General features: G+C 36.8%; 3 protein-coding genes across 7 annotated transcripts in view; 1 reads left to right on the top strand and 2 right to left on the bottom strand.

Annotated features, from left to right (window-relative positions):
* Window positions 1-2,842: 2,842 nt before the first annotated feature.
* si:ch211-145b13.6 (ecto-ADP-ribosyltransferase 5) lies at window positions 2,843-5,459 on the bottom strand. 2 transcript variants are annotated; one of them, XM_028604910.1, is made up of 4 exons: window positions 5,323-5,459; window positions 5,009-5,105; window positions 4,209-4,915; window positions 2,843-3,221 (listed from the first exon to the last, which is right to left on the bottom strand). In XM_028604910.1, the coding sequence occupies exons 2-4, from the start codon at window positions 5,066-5,068 to the stop codon at window positions 3,143-3,145; spliced, it is 846 nt and encodes a 281-aa protein (XP_028460711.1). In that variant the 5' UTR covers window positions 5,069-5,105; window positions 5,323-5,459; the 3' UTR covers window positions 2,843-3,142. The 2 variants fall into 2 exon arrangements, with proteins under 2 accessions (XP_028460711.1, XP_028460720.1); XM_028604919.1 differs by lacking the exon at window positions 2,843-3,221 and having other exon boundaries at window positions 4,225-4,377; window positions 4,496-4,915.
* Window positions 5,460-6,850: 1,391 nt separating this feature from the next.
* Window positions 6,851-14,928, top strand: part of primpol (primase and polymerase (DNA-directed)) — a 9,425-nt gene continuing 1,347 nt past the window's right edge. Inside the window, exons 1-14 of one of the 2 annotated variants that reach the window (XM_028592691.1) lie at window positions 6,851-6,939; window positions 8,790-9,168; window positions 9,280-9,374; window positions 9,473-9,611; window positions 10,332-10,479; window positions 10,949-11,045; window positions 11,133-11,284; window positions 11,396-11,558; window positions 11,670-11,767; window positions 11,907-11,993; window positions 12,163-12,271; window positions 12,352-12,428; window positions 12,567-12,613; window positions 12,740-12,979. In XM_028592691.1, the coding sequence (XP_028448492.1) occupies window positions 8,995-9,168; window positions 9,280-9,374; window positions 9,473-9,611; window positions 10,332-10,479; window positions 10,949-11,045; window positions 11,133-11,284; window positions 11,396-11,558; window positions 11,670-11,767; window positions 11,907-11,993; window positions 12,163-12,271; window positions 12,352-12,428; window positions 12,567-12,613; window positions 12,740-12,976 (1,623 nt within the window). In that variant the 5' untranslated portion in view covers window positions 6,851-6,939; window positions 8,790-8,994 and the 3' untranslated portion in view covers window positions 12,977-12,979. Of the gene's footprint in view, window positions 6,940-8,777; window positions 9,169-9,279; window positions 9,375-9,472; window positions 9,612-10,331; window positions 10,480-10,948; window positions 11,046-11,132; window positions 11,285-11,395; window positions 11,559-11,669; window positions 11,768-11,906; window positions 11,994-12,162; window positions 12,272-12,351; window positions 12,429-12,566; window positions 12,614-12,739; window positions 12,980-14,928 lie in introns of both variants that reach the window. The other variant, XM_028592683.1, reaches the window with a different exon arrangement.
* Window positions 13,419-14,928, bottom strand: part of acsl1a (acyl-CoA synthetase long chain family member 1a) — a 24,575-nt gene continuing 23,065 nt past the window's right edge. For all 3 annotated transcript variants that reach the window (XM_028592660.1, XM_028592668.1, XM_028592650.1), the window contains exon 21: window positions 13,419-14,627. In XM_028592660.1, the coding sequence (XP_028448461.1) occupies window positions 14,487-14,627 (141 nt within the window). In that variant the 3' untranslated portion in view covers window positions 13,419-14,486. The remainder of the gene's footprint in view (window positions 14,628-14,928) is intronic.

Genomic DNA, 14,928 nt, shown 5'->3' with positions numbered 1-14,928 from the left:
GTACTGTAATCATTCATGAACATCCAGACGTTCCTCTCTGTCTGGCCACATATTTTCATCTACATCACAGCGAATATCCTCTCTTGCAATGCAGCGAGGAAAGTATCTCCTCGAGTGGCGAATCCACCCTCTGCAGGACTCTGCTGTGATGTCATCACATGCTGCATCCATGGCCACTAGAAGGGCCATTTGGGTATGTGGATGCCGGTCATATACCTTCCACCTCCAGGAAGAGAAAAACTCCTCTATTGGATTTAGGAATGGTGAGTAGGGAGGGAGATATTCCACCAGCATCCTATTATGTGCTGCAAACCACTGTCTGACGACATCTGAGTGGTGAAAACTCACATTATCCAAAACAACAACATGCTTGTTCAGATGGTCTCCAGTTAGACCTCTCTCATTCTCAGGGATTATGTCCCTGTAAAGAGTGTCTAAAAAATTCAGCAGATGTTGTGTGTTGTATGGACCAAAACAGGGGATATGGGTGAGGACGCCGTTTTCTGAGATGGCGGCACACATAGTAATATTCCCTCCTCGTTGGCCTGGGACATCAATGGTTGCTCTCTGTCCAATGCGATTCCTTCCACGTCTTCTACCTTTTGCCAGATTGAAACCCGCCTCATCAAGGTATATGAATGTGTGCAGCGGTTCCCTGGCCTCCAGCTCCAGTACATGCTTTATTACAGAAGAGGGAGTGAGAAAAACTATAACAACTTTTCCTGTGTAACATATTGCATTTTGGACAACATATTGTACAGTATGCGCTTTGAATACACATCCACAGAACTGTCATGTAAGTGTAGTGCATGACACTACACAAAGTAAACAGTTTACAGCACTGAACATTAGAATATGCATAGAACACATATATGTTTTACCTGTACATACTGGTGATGGATCTCCTTCACTCTGTCGCTGTTCCGTTCAAATGGCACATTGTACAATTGTTTCATGCACATTTCATTCCTCCTGACCACTCTGTCAATTGTAGCGACTGAAACAGATTCAATATTCCCAAAGACGTTGTCATCCTCTATAACAGCACTTTGTATCTCTCTCAACCTTATGGCATTGTTTGCAATCACCATTGCACAAATGGCTTCCTCTTGTTGCGGAGTAAAAATACGCCCTCTTCCACCTCTGCAAGGTTGTCTTGTCTTGTGGTGCAGAGTAAAATTACAGTAAATATGGCAAATCTTTACTGTAACACTACACTACAATACACTAAATGTGTGATGCAGTAAAGCTGTACGTCTAAATGTAAAATGTACAGTTACAAGTTATTGTCCCACTGCAAGCTTCATGTATGACACAATGACAGTAGTGCAGTGCAGATTGTTTAGTGCTGAATTACTGTCCATTTATACACACCTGTTCTCCCGACGAAATGTTTGAATAATTGAATTTACAATGGTTCTCCCAACATTTGGCTGCACCCTACGACCAGCCTCAGCCATTGTGAGGCCGTGATTGACAACATGATGTGAGAAATGCACCAAAGCGACTGAGAAAAACTGTAAGCAACCCTGGTTGGGTGTAATTTCACAAGTGCTTGCTGCTGTAATTTTTGTTAGTTGGAAAAAGCATGTGCCATTTTAAAACAATTTGTTTAGGACTGATCTTAGAGTTCCTCTTTACCGTAAGTATGATTCATTTTCTATATAATTTGTGTATGTACAGTATGTGCTATAATATTCTGATGTTTTGGTGCAGACTCAAACACACATGGACAAATTATATCCTTTACAGTGAATTAGTGTTTTATTGTTGCATTATGATGTAGATTAACTGTGTGAATGTAAAACCAGTTGAGTTCACTGAACTTGAGAAAACAAGTTTAAGAAACTTTAGATATTAAGTTAAATCAATACATGTATAGTTCCTCGCATGCATACCATTTACAGATTAAAGAGTCTGTTCTTCACTCATCACTAGGATATTAATTATAAAGCTGTGGCTGCTCCTATAGAATCCACTCACACCAGAATATGTACAAACATAACAACTGCTGCGACTCTCAGAAATGTTGTTCTAATATTGGTGTAGTAAGGACTGAATTCAATACCAACCATTGTCATAGTTCCCATTGTTTTTAATATCATGAGAAGAAACAACCATGACTTAATTTAACATGTATTACAAACTTACTTATATGTAGGACAAACTGCAAGTTTCCATCATATCTGTTTTCTTCCAACCACAAAAAAGAGGGGTCTCCAGAGTGTTATCATTCTGATACAATGCATGCTGGGAGGTCTACTAAAAAACATTACATATTTATATTGAGTTAATGATAAAAGATGAGTTGATTCCACTGAATTCCTATATTATGGTTTACAGTGTAATAGGTATATTAAAGTGTCATTAACCTCATGCAACTTAATTCAGCAACTCAACCAAATAGCATGTATAGTTTTAGCGCAGTGTTTAACGATATAAAAGCATGTGTTGTAAATTGTTCACCATATACTGTGATATAAAATCAAAACAAAATTCATAACCATTGTTAAAGATCTGCTGACTGGGGTTTATCTAAATATTTGGACTTGTGTCCTCCACAGGTATCACTGTAGGGTGGGATCCAGCCTGCATTTAATGAATTCACTGTTTGCAAATGGCTGTGAATATAGTTGTCCCATGAAAAGATTGCCAAAGGTCAGCTCTAGAATGTTCAACCAGTTTATTTGTTTATGTAAAGCTCATCTCATGCATCTTCAAGCTGACTAAAAAAGCTGAATCTGCCTTATTTTGGGGCACCCTGGTGGCTTAGAGGTTAATGTGCTGACTGCAACATACTTTGTTCCGGTCCAGCTGGGGGACCCCACCCACCCCCCCCCCCTTTCTCTCTGTCTCTCTCTCTCTCCACTCATTTCCTGTAAATACTCGGATACATAAAATGCCCCCAAAAATTAACTATAAAAGAAAGAAGTTGATATGCGTGAAGACAATGTGGATCTTGTAATTAAAATACACTGATATGACTATATATTTGCATTGGACTACAAAAGCTTGCCACACCTTAATTGGCAGCATCACACATGAATAGATTGTCTATTGTTCAACTGCACATACAATGCACTGTTTTGTGTCATAATAACTCCCAGTGCACTATGAGCTGCTAATTGTCTTACATTTGTTCTTAATAGTTAATAAAGAAAAAAAAAGATAAAGCCACAAGCATCATCACAAAGCACTGGGTGGGTACATCAGCCGGGGACCTACAGAGATGGAAACAAAGGAAGACAGATGAATATCCTGGGTAATATTTTAATATCAAAATATCTTTAAGCCCATGAAAAATCAACTCCTTACAATGAGCGAGTTGGGCCTACATGAATATTACACTTTCTGCCACAGTTTTTGTTGTTTCATATAAGAGATCTGTTAATTTTTGTTTTCTCTGTGCTCTTTTCACCGGTATGAAGTTGGCAGGGCTCAGCTAAAAATAATTATGCCACCGACTTCTGAGCACCAATAAAGAATAAGCAAAATTTGACTCAAAATCAAAGTTGTGGTTTTTTTTGCTAATTTTATTAGCACTGTCAATCAAATCTGATCAAACCACACCCACACAGATATTTACAGGTACAGTAATTGTCCTGAAAAGACACAGATCAACAATCAATGTTAATGCAGTAAAATACTCATACCACTTTAAGGTTTATTGTAGACACTGGAAATGGTAGTTTGAGGAGCACCTTGGTAAACTGCATACTGTATATCCCTTTCACATTTCTACACTTCTGTCATCTGTCAAAAAATAATCCCCTGTCCCCCCCTTCAGTAATCAAACCTTTGCCCTCACTCATACAGCCTGTAAGAAGATGATTAGCTTGATTATTATATTTTTTTCCAAACACTAAGTTGGATTGTTCCTCATTTAGTCAATACTATTTGAGGTTGTAGAGATATACTAAAGATCTGAGACCAGCTTTTCAGGGTCTTTAAAATATTTTATTATTCATTATGTAAGCTTGGAAATGTAAGGGCCTCAGTGCAGTTCAAATTGACATAGGTCAGATAAAATGATTTGGTCTTTGTATCTGTTTCAGATATTTGATGCCAAACCATTCGTCATTAATTAATCATAATTATGTAAACATTCAAGGATCACACACACAGTTTTAATAAAGAAATCACATATAAAATATATTTAATAGTCATGGAATTGACCCAAATATTTCATTTATAAGAAAATGTCTTACCGAGAAAAACTGTAACAGTTGTGCGAGCTGTCCTGTTGTGAGTGTTTCAAAACGACCTCAGTGTATTCCTCTTCATTTCTCTCATCTTTTATTTGATTTACTGCCTCCACAGTAAACATTTCAGCTGGAGATAATAGGGCCATGTCCTGTTCATCACTGCAAATATTGTCTCCCAGGTTGACAAAGATACAAGAAGTGATATTAAGGAAGACTTGCCCATCCCAATCGTACAATTTCTTAAGCCCTATATAGCTTGTGTGAACTTTGGTGAACCTTCCAAATCTCACCTTTGAGCCCTTTTGTGTTTTGTATTCGTCTTGGAGAACATACACAGTCTTGCAGTCTTTCTTTGGATTCAGCAGCAACATTGAATCCATGAGCAGGAAGTGAAGGGACTTGAAATGGAAGTGGTTTTCATAGGTGCTAACATTTCCGCCCATCGTCTCAACTGCATTGTCAAAGGTCTTTGCAAAATCTGTATCTTTAGCATATGCCAAAAGTGCAGCAGTGTGTTCTTTTGTTCCTCCAGGGATCAGCTTTGTACACTGGGTATTTGCACTCCATGCCTTCCGGAATCCCTCACTGCTGTTTAGCTCTTTTCTTAAGAGGCCTAGATTGATAAACTTCTTCATGGCTTCTTTACGGCATCCATCATACAGGTCATCTACAGCATCTGGGGCCATGTCCAGTGTTTTTGCGCTTGTCACCTTTAATTGAGTATGCAAAATATATGTTTAAGAAAAGAGATTATTGTCATATTATCATACGTTTTGAATGGCTATTTGTAATAATATACTTACTTTGTAATTGAGAGCTGTGAAAATGATTGCAGCAAGAAGCAGTTTTCTTCCGTTGCACATTTTGAATGGCTCCTCTGTCTTCTATCTGCCCAGAGTGCTGAAACAGAAATCCAAGAAAAACATTGCAGGACTAAACTTGTATAAAAAGTTGTACACCATCCAGAAATGGAATGAGCTGGCTTGTGGCTCAAACACTTTGTTTAGACAAGCCCTCTCATTATCAACATTCTTTCCTTACGGCACCCACCATGCCTACCCTGGATAAACATTAATGATTAAACACTAAAATTAAAAGTAAATGTTGAAAGACATACCTTAAGCAAGGAAAATTAATTTCTTAGAGCAAAAATCAAGTCGGTGTACAAACTGCAGGGCAGCGATAATTCTCTGCAGAACATTGTCTGTCTAACTTATCACACCAAGCAACGCCTTTTCCTTTCCTGTAAAAGGAAATAACATGCTATGCGAGCCCTGATGTCAAGTTATCTGTTCTGCTGGAGCTACTGTGGTAAGCTTTTGCTGATTCGTCGCAGATGTTTTTGTGAACCAGATAAACTTAAATGGCCAATAAATTGCCTTAATTTTCCTGTTTAAGCCAAATGCTTTTTTTCCTTTCTTTCTTTCTATCTATCTTTCTTTCTTCCTTTCTAGCCTTCCAAATTGTGTGATAAATTACTAAATTATTGTTTTTCTTGAAAAGAGGTTCAAATGTTTTCATTAAACAATACCTACGCCGATAAGGTAAATGATTAATAATCAGTTGCATAGGTTAAATTGAGCAGAGACTTCTAAGATACACATTAAGCTAACTGTGAATATTTTGCTTTGATTGTGAGAAACCTGACCATCCCCCCATATCAAAACTTTTAATTTATCTTTAGCTAGACTAGTGTTGCTGCTTGCCACTATAACACTTATAAAGCATTCAGTAGCGAAGGAATGCACAAATACTTTCCTTAATGTAAAAGTAGGCTACTGCAGAATCTTTTAACAAAATCTTTAAAAAGTATAATACAAGTAGTCTACTGAAAACAGTGAACAACAGCTATAGGCTACTTCCTAATTTGCAAGGTTATATCCCACTCTGGTTCCTGACCTCCTCACTTCCTTCCTTCCTTTCTTTAACATAGTCTGCTGAAGCTCAAATTTGCAGAAAATCTACTCTTTGACCTATGCCAACTTGTCATGGGAGGCTCTTTTTACTAACATGCATTGACACATGCCAAACATTGGCTGGTCATTATAGGCTAGTTAAAGTGAAATTGTGCAATATAATTTCATAAAAATACATTTAACTAATAAGCACCATTAGGCCTACATGGAGATACATTACAATTACAATCAGGAAGCAGAGTGCAAGTGTGTGTGTGTGTGTGTGTGTGTGTGTTTTATTTCTTAACAAGGAACTTGTAAACATCATTACGCACATCCAACAGCAATAGGCTAAAAAATCATATTTCATCACTTTCACATAAAGACGAAGAAAATAACAACTCTTAGAACGTTTTTTTTCTGACAGTAACGTTGGCACAAAGGGAAGGACTATGACGAGACATATGATTATGCAGTAGCCTAGGCTGTATGCCGTTTTATATATTTTAAAAAACACATCAATCTCCATTGTTAGTATGGCAAAGTCGCCGAAAGTCGATACTGACACAGTAGCCTATGCGTATGCATTTACTTTAAGAGTCCACTTTCTTTAATCATAAGGCTACAAATCTATGAACACATTTTTACAGTAAAAACCATATGGTAAAAACAAATATTGTTGTCTGGTCGTAGCCATAGACAGTATGGTCGTCGTAGCCATTGACATATGGGTCGTAGCCTACTGTTTTTTTTTTTTTTACCGGAAGGAAGTAGTGCTGTTTCCCGTTCCAGACGCGCCAAAATGTAAACACTTTGAGAAGTGACTGAGTTAACACCAGGTAAACACAAACGTTACTGTAATTTACTGGATTAGCTTAGGTTTTACCATAGAATCGTACCTAATGGTAAATTATATCCAATTTACTCCTAAATACACTACATAAAATAACGTTAACGTGAATGTTAGCTTAATTTTAGCTAAGTTACGGTTAATAACGTAAATTAAGGTTAACGTTAGCCGTTCCAGCCTTAGGATATATACTGTCTATGGTTCCAGCCAGCTATGTTCACTAACGTTAATGTTACTTCCGTAAATTAGTTTACAGAATAAAGTTACGGTGGTACTGGAACTATTCTTTACTTGAACAAGCAGGTGGTATAACGTTAAGATTATTACTCAGTAGATTTGAAGGTACTTGTAATCCAATAATTTACTACATTCCAATGGAAAATATTGTACTTACTCCACAGTTAGCTAGCTAGGTTAGTTAATTGGTACTTTACAGATTATATATTTTAAAACCCAAATGAAATATAAAACATGTTTATTCATCATGACTGCATTACTCCAATAATATGTGAGAACTCTGAAAGGGGCCTTTCTAATGTCTGCTTTTAATTTTGCATAAAAACATACATAGTGCTCATACTTGTGTAATTTTACTTGCAGGACTTAGTAGCTATGTATTACATTGTGATATTGATCATTTTACTTCAGTAGAGGATCTGAATATTTCCTATAGCATAAAGTAAAACAATCAGTACTGAAATACAAATATACTCCACTAACGTACAGGTTAAAGTCCTGCATTCAATATTTAACTTAAGTAAAGGTATTTAAGGCTATTAGCAGCAAAACGTATTAAAGTATCACAAGTAAATGTAATTATTCTGTTTGGCTTCTTTCATAGTCTTTTGTTCTAATATTACATTATTATTACTACTGACTTAAACAGCATTTTAATGTTATAGCTGGTCAAGGTGGAACCAGTATATTTTATGTACTGTTGGGATGTTTAATAACATATCTATAGGAATCTAGATAATTATATTTTACATGATATTTTATGTACTGAACATACACTGAGTTGCCAGTTTATTGTTGACACCAGCTAAAACTAATGGACTACATTTATATTGCGCTTTTCTAGTCTTAATGACTACCCAAAGCGTTTTTACATAGTACTGGCTAGGGCTGGCCGATATGGAGAAAATAAAATATCACAATATTTTTGACCAAATACCTCAATACCGATACCTCAACGATATTGTAGTGTTGACTATTGGTGCTTTCACAAAATATTTACACAATGAGATTTTTGATAAATAATCATCTGTAATGTGGCTATAATGACTAAGTGGGTAAAGGCAAATAATAGAACCGTTACAACAGTCTGGTAAGTTCAGAAAATGACATCACTTTACTGTAATGCAGCCTTTAAAACCAGAAAAAGACACCACTTATGCCATATTACGATACTACGATATCCAAAATCTAAGATGATATCTAGTCTCATATCACGATATCGATATAATATCAATATATTGCCCAGCTCTAGTACAGGCACTACTCACCAGTCATACACTAGTGGCCGAGGCTGCTGTACAAGGTGCACCTGCTCAACAGATTAACATTCACGCACTGATGGCGCCACATCAGGATACCGTTATGCAATATATCCTACATACATGGAGGTTATAATGTGAATTTGTTTTAGAAACTATTTATAGCAAGGTGTTTATTCAACTGTATGGTCATTTTGGAGGATGTAGCCTAATTTGCTGTTGAATTGTAGTGCTGGTATACTGACAGGTGTTTTAAAAATGTTTTGTCCTCCTACGGTAGTTACATTAGGGACTAGGCTAAATAACAGAAACACCTCTTTGTATAATGCAGGTTTTTTTTCAGATTGAAGGATGACAGGAGGAACAAGGTACAAGTATCCACTCTGCTGAAGTTTCCTTGCCCAAGTCACTGAATTTCTACTAGCTCCGTGGGCGCGCTGCACTGTAGCTGGCCTCTGACCTTGCTTTGGAGGTGGACATATGATGAACTAGTTGCCGTGTGGGTGCAAGAAAAGGGTCACACATAAGTGGTTGATGAGGAGTTGAAGATGAGGAAGTGGGGAGACCGACTGAATAAGGTTGAGCAGCTTGCTCAGTCGTTCCAGCTGAATCCTCTGGCCGCGCACTACAAACCTCGACTGTGGCCGTGCCAGCCTTCCTCAGTATGGAAGCTCTTCCCTCGTCAAAGTATGGCTATCAGCTTCGCTCAGAGCTGCAAAGAGGTAACACAAGACATTTCTGACGCTGTACTGTCTCATCAGTCTGCACCTCCTATTTTACATCCTGTGTGTAAAGGGGAGAAAAAGCTGTCATTTGTGCCTTGCATTCCCTAGGATGTACATGTTTTTGCACTTGAAAAAGAAAAGACGTCCCTGGGTCAAAGGATCTTCTTGGTTACAAGTTATACTGAGCTGTGGCATTACTACAGGTAAATATATATTGCAAACTGAGTTGCATCTTCTTTTGTGTGTTTGAAAAATGCGATGATGTGCGTTGATGGTAATTTATCTCTTGATTTTTTTTCAGGACTTACACACAGTCCTTGATGCACTGCTATGAGGTGATACCAGAGGGCGCTGTTTGTAAGCTTTATTTTGACTTGGAGTTCCACAAGCCGTCAAACAAAGGAACTGATGGGAAAGCTATGGTGTCTTTACTTATCCAGGTAGAGTACTTGTCATATCTTCATCTTGCTATATTCCACTATAACCACTTATCCACATTCAATCAGTATAAATATAAGAGCATTGATAACTAAATCAATTCCACCCATTTACTGTTTATTTAAACAGGAAATGGGTGGAATTGTGGAATTGTTTTATGTATATATATATATATATATATATATATATATATATATATATATATATATATATATATATATATATATATATATATATATATATATATATATATATATATATATAAAAAGTTTCTATATCAGAAAATTTGGTTTTTTGCAACCAAATTGTCAAAAAAAACAAAGTGGATGGTTCCACACAAGCTCTTCACAAATGAAATAAATGATCAGATCACTACTTTCATTGAATTTGGGTGTTTTATTCAATTTCATAGCATTTGAAAAAAAAAATGATTAAAAGAACGTTGGAAAAAAGTGACAAAAATGTCGAAAAAGACGACCAAAACGTTGAAAAATGTTATTTTAAATTTTGACTCCAAAGAACAAAGTGTTGCGTGGTCGACGGAAAGACAACACAAGGGTTAATAAGGGGATAGTAGTTAAAGTTACTTCTGGAGTCTGGAATCAGTAACATTGGGAGAAACAGCTGGATAGATTATTTTTAGTATTTATCTTGTTATTTTCTTACCTTAAAGCTGTATGATATACAGTATATTCACCTGTTTGTGTTTTGTGTGTTGACAGTATGTTTGTGACAAGCTAATGGAAGTTTATGGGATTGAATGCTCCACAAAAAATATCCTCAATCTTGACTCCAGCACGGAAGAGAAGTTCAGTCGACATCTCATCTTCAATCTCCAAAATGCAGCTTTCAAAGACAACATACATATGGGTATGTTCAGTGTTGCAATGGAGGCAGCAAGAATGTTTTTTGAATTTTCATACTTCAGATAATACAATAATTCTCAAAGTAGGGTCCAGGGATGTCCAGGGGTCTGTGTCACTCTACTAGGGGGTCCATGAAAAGTTTTTAGATTCATTCATTTAAATTATCATGATAACAAAACAAAAACATATTTTTTACAAAAGCTTTCTTAGTTCAACAAATAATATTTACATTTTTCAATCTACAATAGCTCATGGATTAATTGTGTAATCCAACAAACCTATAACTCTTAGAATCTGCCACATGTTTATTTTCTTTTTAATACATTTCCCCCGATGTGTTCTTTCGCATAACAAAGACTATATAAGTGTAAAAAATAGGCTATGTCAAATTGAGGGGGTCACTGGTATATTCTCTATATTGTAAGGGAAATAAGATTGAGAATCTCTGAGTTAATATATTCTGTTTTGTTCAGGCAGGTTTATCCATGAAATTCTTCACCCAGTCCTGAGCACACCCAACAGTGGCCTGAATATTGGGATAAATTCAGTGGCAGAAAACAGTGAAACACGGTTAGTTTTTCAGACTTATGAAAATAAATATTTAAATGTCTTTGCTGTTATAAATGTGTTTCATTTCTAGTATTGATGTATTGACAGCGCAACGCATGCTGTTTCTGAGGAGAAACCAGCAAAGGCAGATGAGATGGCTGAAAGTCCACAGGCCAAGAGGCGCAAGCAGGAAGAGAGAGACCTCAGGTTCCTCCAGGTGAAAAACAAGGATGGCCAAGTGTGTCTCTTTGTTGATCTTGGTAAGAGAAACCTTAAGCTAACATTCAGCACCCCTTTTACACAGATTATTTGTAAACATTGCCAGTATGTACGTATGAATAGATAATTATGGTTGTCATTTGCAAAAACAGGTGTTTACACCAAGAACAGAAATTTCCGCCTTTACAAGTCATCAAAAGTGGGAAAGAACGCTGCATTCACGTTGGCAGACGACAACAAGTTTATTGACAAACCTGAGAAGGGAATGTCTGCCGAGCAAAGTGTGTTCTTGGCTTCTTTAGTCTGTAATGTGAGGTACATTGAACACCTTTTTAAAAAAAAAAAAAAAAAAAAAAGTTTTCTGTGTGCTGAAAATATTACCTTCATCCAGCCACAACATTAGAGTTCATTAATGTGTTTTATTAGTTTCACAGGTCAAAGAATTCTTACGTCAGACTCCCCAGAAACAAAGGAATCCAAAACCTTGAGGCCTGATTGCCAGCAGGGGTCAGCCACAAATCCAGGTAACACTGAACTGACAACCGAGGCTTTTCTCTACATACTCGCATAATGTTTTATATAATTAGTAAGCTTATCAATATTTTTCAACATAAATACTTTTAAGTTTATGTTATGTTCATTTTCCCCATCTGTCACTTGCAGACTTACTTTCTGGCTGCCTGTCGTCCCCTCATAAAGAAGTGGACAACTTTGTATTAACTGTGGTTAAAAAGGATGGTGTACATGGAAGTAAGTGTTTGGGCCTATAAAATATATGCTTTTGCAAAAGATGTCACTTTCAAAACCCTTAAATGTCTCGTTCGGTACCTTAGGGCTGCAACTAATGACCATTTTCATCATAGATTAATCAGTTGATTATTTTCTCAATAAATCAACGAATCGGTGTTTACTTCAACAGGCATCAGACGGTGGAACTACTTTGCTGCTGAACAACTGCTCGTCTACGACATTGCAAAATACCGCTGGTGTGAAAACGTGGAAAGGTTCCATAAAAGCAACAACATCATGTACGTACGTTTCATGTTTTGTTAACAGTCTTTAGACATGCTCCACTTCCCTTCTGATTTGGTCTCATCCTCCTCTGCAGGATTGTTGTGGACCTCAAAGAGGAAGAGTGGTACCAGAAGTGTCATGACCCTGAATGCAGGAACTTCAGGTCCCCAAGTAAGTTATGACCCTGAAAGCAGCTATTGTGACTTTTTAAATAACAACTCAACGGCACATGATCTGTCTGTGGGGTGATAAAGTGCACAATGGTGGTAACACGACCAGTTTGAGATAAACATTTCTAATGTCTAACAGGTTACCCACTGCCACAGGAGATCTGCGTCAGCTACATCATGACTCTGGTTGGTTGGTTTGCATTACTTGAACTAGCATCCTGAAGGGCTAAATTAAATATGCCAGAAATCCTGTTGTCTTCTATTAAAGCTCAAAGACATGGGGTATGATAATGTATTCCGCTCACTTTACAGGATGAGGAAGACCAGGCTTACTTAATGGACGACGCTGGCAACATTGTACCCAGCCAGGCATCAAACCAGGCCCCACAGAGCGCAGTGTGTCCAGAGGAGGAATCAACTGATGTTTGGGGAGACGGACAGGATGATCAGGACTATTTAGAAAGCCTGGACGACTTTGAAAAAAAAAACAGCGGAGATATCTCTGATCAGCTTCTGCTCAAATGTATGGCAGATTTTGACTCCCAGTAGAGGGTGAGTTTTATGTTATTTTGCACTGGCCGGACAGCATCAAAGTCAACACTTTGTCATCCTATTAGCTGTTACAAGCAGTAAAACATGTAATAAATAGGTTATAACACTATAAGCACCCATAAGTGGTGGCTGGTGTAAACAGATCATGAATGACAATATAGTAAAATAATAGGTAGTCTTCATAATAGGTCCATAATTCATAAAAAAAAAAAAAAAAAAAAACTTAAAATATCCTTAACTGCACATCAGTGTGTAAACCAGTTATTAAATGTTTAAATAGTGCTTATAAATGATAAACCGAGAGACTTAAAGTCTCGCCAATGCATGCGTTATTGCACTTTATACACTAACAAAAATAGGTTTCCAGCTACCAAAACATTAAGAGATCATGGATCCATAAAAACATGTTTTCTAGTATAAGACAGAAATTTAACACCAGTTTTGGAAGAAAGTATTTATTTGGATCAGTTGAGAAATAAAGATACTGTACTTATAACTTGAGCACAAAACTGCACCTTTGCCCTTTTCATACAAGTCATTCAAGAAAAACAAAAAAACAATATGGCTTTAACTGTCAAGGAGGCCTCGACATGATGAGAAGATCATAATCTAGTTAAAACATCTGAATTCACAATAAAGTATTTAGTCGCAACTGAAATGTTGCTCCGTTTTACATAAGAAATGGACATGGAATTGATTTGGAAAAACTTGCTTCTTCTAATAGAAACCGTGCTACCAGTGTTCAAAATATTTACCGTGAAAACTGAAATGCATAGTACAATTGAGTGTGAAGCTTTATCCTGCAACCTGTGGCACTGAAATCTGAAACAAATAAACCATGCTATGTTAAAAGAAAACAAACAACCAAAAAAGGCACAAAAAGTCCATCAAGCAACATGATTCCCAAAAGGCCATGAATTAAATTGTGCACTAAAAACAGGTTTATCAGTCCTTCAGCATTGAGAAACATAGGAATGCAGGGAACTACAACTACAGAGTATCAGGTACAATACTCTGCATACAAATAGAATTTTGAGCAGGTATACTATTTACAGGTTTAAGGATTACATTAAATACCTACTTAGATGGCACAAAACATTAAATAGTCTGGTATATATATATATATAAATAGTCAATATTAGTCACTTTGAAATAATATTTATAGGATCCATTTCTGTCTCCCAAGAATTAAAACTGCAAGAAATGTTTTCCCCTTTCTGACCTGGAAATAGTCAGACTTAATGGCACTTTCAGGCATGAGCAGATCATATTTCACCTTTGTGTTTTTTAACATCATTATGGCATATTCTGAACTAATTAGCCACTGATAGTGGGAAACATGTATTGGTACAATTACTAGATGAAGCAGGGACAATACATGCCTCAAACTGAGATTCTGGCAGTCACTGGCAGACAAATCGAGCAAACCCCCTCAATTAACAATTTTATTCTGGTTGTGTGCTCTATAGGACTGTCACCTTCACTACAGTACTCCCTAATTCCAAGTTTACATCTTAATTGTGGCATAGAGTTCATCAATTTGCTCTCTGAAGTGACTCCGGAGCTCAGCTCTCTTGGCCTTCAGGGTGGGTGTCAGCAGGCCGTTCTGGACAGAGAACAGCTCAGGATGTAACGCAATCTCTCTCACCTACAGAGAAAAATAGCAAAAAAAGAATAAACAAGTGAAAATAAAACCCCCAAATATTCAGTTTACCATGAAATTATACAAAAAGCAGCACATTCTTACAACTGATATGTAAATATGGCCTTAATCAACTAATCAATTATCAAAATAGTTGCCAATCTCTTCTGTCAGTCAATGAAATATATTAATCAGCTAATCATTTCAGCTCTAATTTGAACATGTTGAATCAAACATTTTGCAGTTAGATTAGATTTGCTGCCTGACCAACTGCAGCAGAATTCTAGATTTAGAACTTGAAGGTTAT

The sequence above is a fragment of the Perca flavescens genome, chromosome 2 (genome assembly GCF_004354835.1).
Source record: "Perca flavescens isolate YP-PL-M2 chromosome 2, PFLA_1.0, whole genome shotgun sequence".
NCBI lineage: Eukaryota > Metazoa > Chordata > Actinopteri > Perciformes > Percidae > Perca > Perca flavescens.
This window is presented reverse-complemented; position numbering and strand designations above follow the sequence as displayed.

Excerpts from the sequence above, each read along its gene's own strand:
- si:ch211-145b13.6 (XM_028604910.1), bottom strand. The coding sequence starts at position 5,068 with ATGTGCAACGGAAGAAAACTGCTTCTTGCTGCAATCATTTTCACAGCT. Across the intron at positions 4,916-5,008 it reads TCACAGCTCTCAATTACAAA|GTGACAAGCGCAAAAACACT; the intron begins GTAAGTATATTA and ends ACTCAATTAAAG. Across the intron at positions 3,222-4,208 it reads AACTGTTACAGTTTTTCTCG|GTCCCCGGCTGATGTACCCA; the intron begins GTAAGACATTTT and ends CCATCTCTGTAG.